Source organism: Ciona intestinalis, chromosome 12 (genome assembly GCF_000224145.3).
Source record: "Ciona intestinalis chromosome 12, KH, whole genome shotgun sequence".
Taxonomy (NCBI): domain Eukaryota; kingdom Metazoa; phylum Chordata; class Ascidiacea; order Phlebobranchia; family Cionidae; genus Ciona; species Ciona intestinalis.
The window spans coordinates 2,580,768-2,591,623 of NC_020177.2; the positions used below are offsets into that span (position 1 = coordinate 2,580,768).

At 38.0% G+C, this 10,856-nt stretch overlaps 3 protein-coding genes across 3 annotated transcripts in view; 1 reads left to right on the forward strand and 2 right to left on the reverse strand.

Moving 5' to 3' along the window:
* The first annotated feature begins 3,970 nt into the window (after window positions 1–3,970).
* LOC100184001 (tetraspanin-18-like) lies at window positions 3,971–7,464 on the forward strand. Its single transcript, XM_026837232.1, has 5 exons — window positions 3,971–4,102; window positions 4,650–4,844; window positions 5,183–5,347; window positions 6,007–6,249; window positions 6,611–7,464. Exons 1-5 carry the CDS (start codon window positions 4,040–4,042, stop codon window positions 6,671–6,673), a joined length of 729 nt encoding a protein of 242 aa, XP_026693033.1. The 5' UTR covers window positions 3,971–4,039; the 3' UTR covers window positions 6,674–7,464.
* Window positions 7,465–8,782: 1,318 nt separating this feature from the next.
* LOC113474790 lies at window positions 8,783–10,792 on the reverse strand. The gene is made up of 2 exons (XM_026837220.1): window positions 10,660–10,792; window positions 8,783–10,181 (listed from the first exon to the last, which is right to left on the reverse strand). The coding sequence occupies exon 2, from the start codon at window positions 10,114–10,116 to the stop codon at window positions 9,016–9,018; it is 1,101 nt and encodes a 366-aa protein (XP_026693021.1). The 5' UTR covers window positions 10,117–10,181; window positions 10,660–10,792; the 3' UTR covers window positions 8,783–9,015.
* LOC113474735 (serine/threonine-protein kinase nekl-2-like) overlaps window positions 10,787–10,856 on the reverse strand; it is a 1,666-nt gene continuing 1,596 nt past the window's right edge. Inside the window, exon 3 of the mRNA XM_026837007.1 lies at window positions 10,787–10,791. Coding sequence (XP_026692808.1) covers window positions 10,787–10,791 — 5 coding nt within the window. The remainder of the gene's footprint in view (window positions 10,792–10,856) is intronic.

The window sequence follows — 10,856 nt, forward strand, 5'->3', positions numbered from 1 at the left end:
CTTAACCCGTTTTAGTATCGCCAGCTAGCATTTTTATAGCATACGAACAGCTTCTGTGAGAACTGTACAAAGTTACTTGAATTTTTTATAGTAAAATGGGTTAAACGAATGCAGAATGTAAAAAATCTAAGATTTGGTAAACAAAAGTTCGCTGGTAAAATTGTAACATTGTTTTTAAGTAAATGACTTCAGGACGTCCACGATTTCTATATAGGCTATACCATACGTGCTGGTGCCGGTACGCCTATATAAATTAGAAATTCTTGAGGAAGTGACTTTTGGTTTGCCGCACACATAGTAGCCTGCAAGAAAATTCGCATATGTTGATGACAGGTATTATGTTACTTAAAGGAAGCAGATACAGTCTGGACCTTCTCAATTTTTCAGTCATCCATGACGAACAGTCATATGCAGCAATACGTCAGCAAAATCAATTTAAACGAAATTTCAAATGATTAATCAAATCCTGAAGCAGGTGCAGGTCATATACGCTGTGCCCAGTAGCATGTTAAGTACGTTTGTATTGAGTTGAGTGGGAAGGTATATATGTAATATGCATACTATATATATTTGGCGGCTGTAATTTGGTAATATAAGTACATGCCTCGTTGATGCGTCAACACGACTGCCTCATTCTGTGTATATTTATGAACATAAATACGTAACAGGTTATTACTGTAATTTCGCCACTTCCGCTGCAGTGTGAGCTATTCATAACACTGTGTCACGTGCTAATCAGTGACGTCATCACCACCAATTAAAACTATTAGCGCTTATTACAAGCTGTCATGCTCGCTTTGAAGTGCCTTGTTGAATACGCGCAGTGTAATTGATGAGCAGCTTCCAAACGCTAGATTTCCACAGTCTATTTAAAGACAGCGCTTTATTGGGGCATAGTTACAGTATTTAGTTTTGTGCATCGATTTAAAGATGATAACTAGATTGGTTTTAATTGTTGGATTTTATTATTTATAAGAAAGGTTTTAATACTTTATTTGAAGGTAGCGACACATTGCATAGCAATGTATTAAGCTCTTATTTGTTATTAGATATAGAAGAACGGGGGTAGATGGGACACCTTTAGCACATAATATCCAAATATCAGGATCGCGTTTTAAACAATTAACAACGGTCTATGGCAGTCGTGAGGATATGGTTTTATAATTTTCCGTATGTTCTTTGTTTACCACCAAATGAGACGAGAAAATAGAATGAAAAGGTGTCCCCTCTTTCCCACCCTACTGTATACAGAGTATGAGTTGATGTTGCTGGCTTTTTCTTCTTATTGATTTTGTGAACACTTTTCATTACCTATTGTTGCTGTTGTTGTCTTTGTAGAAACATGTTGATGTTTTCATTATTGTGTTGGCGGAAACTAAGACGAGCGGAAACTGCAATGGCGGTTAAAACGCTACAGTTAATATATTCAAAACAGAATGATGTTTATGGTATTTTCATTGAAAATCGTTTCGAAGAAAAAAGGCTTACGTGAGCTCTAGACGGTTTCTTGTGACGTTATTATATGCTGTTGTGAGGCGTTGTCTTAAAAGTCTATATTAGAATATAAACGAGTACTCGCGCAACGCGGTCAGACCGCTTATGACTAAATTCTGACTCGTGCCCATGAGTGTTGAGTTACGTCGTTTGAATGACGATTTTTCAAGTATTTTTGAGATTTTAGAAGCGGTAACATTATTTAGAAAATTTCGTTTGCTTTTCGTTTTTTAAAATTTAGTATTTGACGTGTTTGAATAAAAGTAAGAAACCTAACAGACTGCTTAGTAGCCAACCATCGTTATTGACGATATCGCAGTTACGTGATTTTAAGTTCGGCAAACAGCCATAATTTAGATCGTTCTTAATTACTACTTGACTTTGTAATGATATCTAATTTGACCTTTGCGATCGTATTGTTTTTTTTTCACGTAAAGCGGATGACCAAAGGGCTTAAAAAACCAACGGTTCAGCTTTGGTGTGTACCTAGACCAGGAGTGCAAAAGCTACAATATACCGTATGTCACAAAGTGCAAAGTAACTTGCCTAGTTTGACACAGGGCAGTTCAATACGGTATAAAACACGTCTATGCCCGCAGGTCCAAAAGTTAGTTGAGTTATCACACGTCAGCGCCGTGGGAGCTCCTCTTGATGAGAATGAGGTCTCCAGCGACCTATCTTTTCAGCAAGTTAACTGCAGAGCGATTGACCGTTCGGAGAGGCCCGGTTTTAATAAAGCAACCCGTAATGCATGCGGTTCCAGTCGAACCGATGTAACCGCAGCGAGCATTTGGTATCTTGTTTCAGCGTGTTATTGTTATTTGTAGCGCTGTCATTAAAAGTGTAACCCGACGACGTTTGGGTATTTGCAATTAATTTTATGTATATATTGTGTATTATGTTTATAAAACAACCCGCGTAGGCGGAAGAGAAAGTCTAATTTGCCGATATATTACGAAAGGTGTGGTACTACTGGGTAAGATGTGATACTGTACGGTAAATATTATTGTAAATATTCTTTATTTATTACCAAATGGTCCGATAAAAGAGAAAGAAAGCGTGTCTCATCTTACCCCACGGCTATATAATTTCATTAAATATAAGGGAATCTTAGTTAAAATACCAGACGATTCGAATAGCTTCGCAACACTGATAGTATAAACGGTAAACAGCTTGTATGTTTATTACACGTTTAACTATTCTATGATTCATTGCTTTATCCGGTACCGCTGTAGTGGTTGTTTCATTCGTTTCAAAGCGAGTGTTGGAAAATAGTATGCGTGTATATAACGTCTTATTGTTTCGGTCGAAATGCTATGTGTATAAACGTAAAAGCGAATGTAGGAAAATGCCATAGAGTACTGAGGGAAGGATGGGACACCTTTAGTAATATTCAAATATACTGATCGTGTTTTAAACAATTAACAACGGTCTGTGAAAGTCGTAAGGATACGGTTTTATAATTCTTTGAATGTTCTTTGTTTACTATCAAATGGGATGAGAAAAAGGAATGAAAAGTTGTCCCATCTTCCCCCACCCTACTATATTCATTCATTTCGAGCGAAAAGGCTGTATATGTATCTGTAAATTTACACCTTTTTATAAAACGGCCAAAGGCTATCTCTTGAACTGGGATTAACTCAGGCAGCACAAGCGTGTGGTTATAAGTAACGCAGTGGTGCATGAAAGCGGTTAAGGCTCTAGGCGCTTTCTACAGCAAAATATGTTATGTAGCTTATTTATGAGAACAATTTTTGAAGTGGAAAATTTTCGGTTTTTGACTTTTTTCTTCTTTCCATCACGTGGTTATGTCATGTGCTTTACGTAGAAGACGTGACGCGCTTATTCACGTGGTTAGATCAGTCATTCTGATTTAGCGTGACGTCAAATGTTTCTTTTGGGTGGTATATAGCTTGTAGTTTTATTATTGGAGACAAGTAGATTAGACACGAGTACAAGGCAACTGGCTTATAAGGGTCTGCACTGTACGCCATACGCATGTATGTATTAGCAGTATGTAGTTAAAATCAAGTATTTCAGTAAAGTTACGCATTGTTTTGATAATGGTGTATACCATGCGGAAATCTAGTTTTCTCGCAATTTTTATTTTATGGTTATTTATTTTGTTGTATTGTGGTGAGTCCAAACCCGCTTGCATTTTTGGCTGCATAGTATAGTACTGTGGGGTAAGATGGCACATCTTTAGCATCTAATATCCAAATTCTGATCGCGTTTAAAGAATAAACATCAGTCTATATGGGAGTCGCAAAGATACGGTTTTATAATTTTTTTAATGTTCTTTGTTTACTACCAAATTTGATAAGAAATAGAATAAAAATGTGTCCCATCTTACTCCACCCTACTATATGTCATACGAATAATTTTATGTGAACCTGGAGTTTAAGTCACAATTAAAAGTTACCCATAGCTGCAGACTGGGTGGCTAAACGGTTTACCATCAGTGAGACAAAATTCAGTAACAAAAACTACTTTTTAGGTGTTTGAATAAGCTTTTTATAATTTGTTAAAAACTGAAACAAGAAAAATGATGACCGGCGGCTTGAAATGTCTGAAATATTCCATGTTTGTATTCAACCTTCTGTTTATGGTGAGTTGTGTGACGTAGATTGTAACCAGTACGGTCAGTGACGTAGTTTTCATGGAAACACTTCGAGGGAGAGGGTGCAGTACTCAGAAGTCATGAAATAGCAACTCGTCTGTCACTATATACGTATGGTGTTGGCAGTTGCGTCATGACAGCTGATTTACCATATACATCATTCTTGAAAATGTCGAAACGTGACAGACAGTGCTTTAACTTTCTGAAATGAGTTTCCGTATAATTGCTTTAATTGGGAACTGCCATTTATGTACAGTTAAAATCAAAACACGATAACAGACACTTCCCTGCAGGCTTGATATGCTATGTATGTGGAATACCTGTTATGAATAGATTTTGTAAAAAAGGGGTGTGTTCCATTCCACGATGGTCAATATCACATGTAACATTTTCACTTTAATTTAAACAGTCTGTAATCGCTACAGTAAGTTTTAAATTAATTCAGTACAATGGCATCCACTTTTGGTAGTTTCCATAGTGTATCTAATTAGGCCTACACAGTTTCCTATTTTCCAAAGTATGTATGCTTGCACAGTTATGCGGAGCTGCTCTGCTTGGGCTCGGTATCTGGATCGTTGTTGATGGAAACTCGTTCAGCACAATCGTCGCATCCAACTCAGTGATCCTCAACGCAGTCTACATCATCATTGCAGTAGGAGCTGCTCTTTTCGTCATTGCATTTCTCGGGTGCTGTGGGGCAATTAAGGAGAACCGTTGTTTACTTGGCACAGTACGTTAATTACTTTGCTATCGAATTTGAAAATATAGATAAAAAATGTATAGTAGGGTGAGGGGGAGATGGGACACCTTTAGCACATAATTTACAAAAATCCTGACCGTGTTTTAAACAATTAACAACGGTCTTTGAGAGTCGTGGTGAAACGGTTTTATAATTCTTTAAATGTTTTTTGTTTAGTACTAAATGGGACGAGAAAAAGAATGAAAAGGTGTCCCATCTCCCCCGCCCTATTATATGTTATAAAATTTAAAACTCTCGTTATATAGGCGTTCATGTGTATCTGATTAACGAGTAAAGGCATTAGTTATTAAATTAAATTTTTATTCTAGTTCTTCGTGATCGTTCTGATCATCTTTCTCGCCCAAATCGTTGGTGGAATCCTGGCGTTCGTGTATTATGATCGAGTTCGTCCTGCTGCCTTAGGCACCATGAGTAAGTTTAATGAAAATGGAACGGACGCAGTTACGACAGGCTGGAACACACTTCAAGCAGTGGTAAGGTTTACCTAATAAGAATATTCTTGGTAAAGCGAATACCATATTGGCAGCTTCCGATTGTCGTGTACAGCTATTGGAAAGAATTATTATTTCTCTTGTTACATCTTGATTGAATAGTAGGTTGGGGGGAGATGGGACACCTCTAGCACATAATATCCAAATATCCCGATCGTGTTTTAAACAAACAAAACGGTATATGGGAGTTGTGAGGATACCGTTTTATAATTTTTTGATTTTTTGTTTTCTACCAAATGGGACGAGAAAATAGAATGAAAAGTTATCCCATCCTTCTCCACTATGCTATACCAATAACACGGTTTTTGTCAACTAATGTAATATATGAACGTTTTCGGACTGTCTTATGAACTATGGGAAAGCGTACAACGGTTTTAATTTGTTTTGGTACATCTTGCTTGGCTAAATGAATGAACGAATGTAACTTACTTTATCCTCGCGTAGGAAACAGTCGTTCTAACACGTATGTTCTGTTACGAGTTACCAAGTATGTTACTTTGTGGGCGATTTGTGGGTTATTTATATACCGTTTCACATTATTTAACAAAATTTAACGTAAAACCTGAAATAAGTGACTGTTTGATAAGTAACCACGAGACATTATTTTGTGGACGCTTCTATAATCGACGTTTATCTTCCAGTTTCAATGCTGTGGATTTACCAACTACCGAGACTGGAACGAAACGACCTGGACACCCAAAGTGAACCCCTTCCCACTAAGCTGTTGCGCCCGAAATGTCCTAACTACTACTGGCTCGATCAAAAATGAAACCGCGTGTGTTGCTGAGGTTCCTGGCTATTTCTACTCTGTGGGCTGTGAGACAAAACTGAAGGCTTACTATTGGGCTGTTGGCGGGACTGCGTTGGGTGTTCTCCTAGTTGAGGTAGGCGTGCTACATATAACTAGATCAACGTGGTATTGTGTAACACCCATACAAACTATATATATAGTACTGTGTGGTAAGATGAGACACCTTTAGCACATAATATTCAAATATCATGATCGTGTTTTAAATAAATAGCAACGGGAGTCGTGAGGATACGGTTTTATATTTATTGTTTTTTTTGTTTACTGCTAAGTGGGACGAAAAAAGTTGAAAGAAAAGTTGTCTTATCTCCCCACACCCTACTATACAAGTTATGCTTTGTTTTCGGTACAGTGAGTTTAAGAGTATATTTTAAGAGGTGGAAACTTTAAATGTACTAACAATATATCTACATACTAATTCTTGTCCACCATTTCAGCTTCTAGCTCTCATCTTCACATGTTGTCTGTACCGAGCCGCGGATGACGACAAGTATGATTGATTCATACCCAACTCGTGCAAAGTTTAAACACTGCAAGCGATCTGAGATCTGCTTTACAATATATTCTTCTGTTTTATGTACTAACACCACAGACCGTGGATAAGCATGCGCTTTCCTATAGGGAGGCGCGAACTCGTTTTTTTATTACTATATAAATAAACTAATGATATTCACGCGTTACATTTATAATACTTTATAATTTTAAAACATTGCTACACAGTTGTTAAAGTACTCGTTCTAATTCTAGTTTTAAAATCGCACATTCTCATTTGCCGCGAGCGCCGTTTTCGTTATTTGTTTACCGACTGATTTGAAAGAATAATTTGAATTCGTGTCCATCCTTTGTATTTTGATAATGGCTGTGTTTATTTGCACCATTAGTAACAGAACGGGCCACAAACAATTTCACCGGCTTAAACATTCATGCTGAGTGATTACCGACAAAAACCGTACCGCGCTGACATACCTGAAACGCATGTTCATGATTTAACATCCGCATACTCGCGTATTCAGAACCCTTTTGTTATATCTACTCTTATACGATATACACAAAGTTTTATCGCCTTACTATATGCACTACAGTTCCACCCGTTATGACTGTCTACATAGGCCTCAGCTCAAACTATTTGTGAAGTTGATGCTTTTCCGTTTGTTTATTTTAAAATATGATTTGCTTCTTTTATTGCTCAAAACGTTTTGCTGCCGTGCCGAGTGTGCGCTATCACTATGACGTACTGAGTTACTGCGCTTTTTTCATTTGTAAATCAGAATACAAACAAAACGCCGTGACAGTTTTTCCAGTTTTAACGAAACAAAGTTAACTCCCCAATTGCTCTATTTATCTAACCGACAGACCGAGTTGTTAGCATATGCGGTTTCAGCCATTTAAAAAAACGGATCTCAGGCCAAAAAAAACATTACAAAACGCTTTATTTCGTAGATATACATTTTGGTTTAGACCCCAGTTTGGCGTATTACATTTTACTATTTCTATGGGTTGAATACTGTAATTTGATTGGCTGTCCGAAACCAAGAATGTTTTAAGAACATGAGCTCGTTTTTTGTAAGCTTCCAAATAGCAAGAAATAAGATATCATGTCGTTTCTTATTAAGATGGAACGTATGTTTGAAAGTCTACAGAATTTAGATAGTTTTGTTACTTGTTTGGTAAAACAGCAGTAAATAAAGGTAACTTGCAGTTGTTAATAAAGAAATTGGAAATAAATTGGAAAAATAACTGTTTAAGGTTTTAACATAAACTTACCAGCTGAAATGCGACCGATGAAGAAACGAATAACGTTCCCCAAGATTATAAAGAGTCATAATGCCGCTGTTTTTGGCATTTTGTTAGCTCAATTTATTTGTACAAGACAGTCTGCAAGTTGGTTAATCTAGGCCTACGTTAGGACCTGTTTATCACCCATTCACAACAGAACATGTATAGTAGGTTGGGGGGAGATGGGACACCTTTTCATTCTATTTTCTCGTCCCATTTGATAGTAAACAAAAAACATTCAAAAAACTATAAAACGTATCCAGGACTCCCATAGACCGTTGTTAAATGTTTAAATCCCGATCAGGATATCTGGATAATACGTGTTAAAGGTGTCCCATCTTCCCCCACCCTACTATATAGTTCTATATTGTCGTAATAATTCCGCGGACTAAACGGTCATTATTTCGTATAACCTCGGCCACAGTTGCTGTAAACACCCGCTAGATTTCTTTGGTTTGTATTCGGTTGACGTTTTAGCTTTTGTGGTTGGTTTGTTTTACATAAACATTTTCCACGAAATTTGTCCGGCGCCGTACAGTAGCAAAGCGCCTGCCTGTAACCCAGAGGTATAATGGCTCTTCGCTGCTACTGTTGTGGGCGTATTTGTCCCTGGGCAAGACACTTAACGGCAATTGCTCCAACCCAGTTGTCACATAAAAAAAGGAAAAATAATCACCCACAAAGTAACATACTTGGTAACTCGTAAGCTGGCACTGAGCGGCAAAAAAAAAAATAACGACTGTCGTTTTCCCGTCAGAACGCGAGGATATAGTAAGAAGTTACAATTTCCAATTGCAATTAATTGTAGCAACATTTGAAACTTAGAAGATTAAAATCAAATATAGATCGTCATTCTTTATTAGATAATGTGTTCCAATGTATAAATTTATATGAAGGTATTATATAAACGATGTGAACCTATAGCACGTTTAGTTAAGTTTACAAATAAATAAGAAAAGCTACGATTAGGAACTTTATGTTAGTACAGGCGTTTACAATCGAACTTTGTTCAGTTAATGTGATTACAGGTTTGTGACACTCAGCCAGCGCAACTCAGAACAGTGTATCACTCAGTAATGCTGCTGTTCGCCATCTTGTTCAATGCTGTCAGCTTCAAATAGCTGGAATCAAGCCATTCGCTTTGAGGGGAACGAGCAATAGGCTCTAACATACGCGTCTCTACTGTGTCTATGACGTCACAAACGTTGGTTGCAGCACACGCACGTTTGCAGCAAGTAACATGAGTATCTACAACGAAAACGTTTTTCATAAACGGTCCGTTCGTGCTCGAAGATGCATCCGTTATTTGCGCCGTGTAATCTCTTGGCGAAAGTGGCGGCGAAACCGACTCGTCCGATGTCGGAAATCCGGAGTCGACTGATTTGAATGATTCTGTACGTCGTCGACGGCGGTTTTGAACTTCGTCTTGTCTTTTACATTCCATATGGGTTGCTGAGACTTGCGGAACGCATTGACACACGCGGCATTCGTGCTGTTCGATCATTTGCGTTTGGTCATTAACGCCTGTTTGAACTGTAGGACTTTGTCTACGATTGGCGTTTAAATTTGAGATTTCAGACTTACAAACTGGAGCCATGTTGGGTCTAGCAGTTGTCGATTCAGTGGCATCGAGTGAGTTATTTTCGGGCACAGAAAACAAACAGTCTCCGTTTACGTCCTGCGCGCTACAAATTGTATCATTGCTATAAGTTTGAAACTTGGTTTCCATTATGTTTTCATTGTAGTGAGTAAAAGACACTGGCTCTGCAAGCAAACGCCGCATGGAGGCGCCGCTGCAGGCTTTTTGGTTCCACGCCAGTGTATTGTGGAAATGGGACCCTTCAAGCTGGTGTATTGCAATGTTGGTGTAATACGTGGGATTGGCTTTTGCCAGTTGAGTTCCACCCAGTTCAGCTCCTCGTCTTTCCCAAATAAGACTATGCAGTTCCTCGATTCTAGCTTGGGGTGTCATAGAATGCCTATGACTTTCCACTGCCCGTTCTTGCCCCGTGTCGTCACGACAATGCGCCTCTGTGAGTTCTGAACAATCCATATTTTCAAGACACATTGCTGTAATGTTATTAGGAGATGTAGAACCGCCAGCGCTGGTATACACGGACCCGCACCGTGTGTAGGCTACGTAGCTCTGCGCGTCGTCTGAATCCATGTGAATATTACATCCAATGTCACCAAGCGATTCTTGTACGGCTGTAGAAACTTCGCTATCTGTATCTGTGAAAAACATGGTATTTACGTTCGAACTTGTAGCAAACTTGTATTTTTTAGCTTCATTCATAAAGTCACGATAAAAACATTAAAGTATTTATAGTATTCATGCAAGTTTCTTAGTTTTTAAAGCGACAAAGATATAGGTTCCGCTCTTATTGGCTACGCACTATAATGGTTCTTAAAACTAGGTTCAATTTTCAATTAAAAATTATTTGATTTTAACAGTTTTTCACCAAGATTATATTAAACAAAGTGTTTTTGATTTGTGTAATACTGTGGGGTAAGATGAAACACATTTAGCACATATTATTTAACTTTCCTGATCGTGTTTTAAACATCTAAAAACGGTCTATGGTAGTCGTGAAGATACGATTTCATAATTCTTAAAATGTTCTTTGTTTACTTCCAAATGGAACGGGGAAATAAAATTAAAAGGTGGGCCAGCGTCTCCCATCCTATACTTGTTTATTATTATGTATACCTGAATCTACAGCGGGAGTTCTTTTAGTGGTCCAGTCTGAATGTATTGGATCAATTCTGTCCGCGGATTCGTTAGTAGAACGATTCAAATGTGGTGCGGATCACTTCTTTCAAAATCCATGATCACATCAAGCTGTAGATGTATGAATGTAAACAACATATATAGGGGGGGGGACGCCTTAGCAGAAATATCCGAAT

Excerpts from the sequence above, each read along its gene's own strand:
- LOC113474790 (XM_026837220.1), bottom strand. The coding sequence starts at position 10,116 with ATGGATTCAGACGACGCGCAGAGCTACGTAGCCTACACACGGTGCGGG.
- LOC100184001 (XM_026837232.1), top strand. The coding sequence starts at position 4,040 with ATGATGACCGGCGGCTTGAAATGTCTGAAATATTCCATGTTTGTATTC. Across the intron at positions 4,103-4,649 it reads TATTCAACCTTCTGTTTATG|TTATGCGGAGCTGCTCTGCT; the intron begins GTGAGTTGTGTG and ends ATGCTTGCACAG. Across the intron at positions 5,348-6,006 it reads GGAACACACTTCAAGCAGTG|TTTCAATGCTGTGGATTTAC; the intron begins GTAAGGTTTACC and ends TTTATCTTCCAG.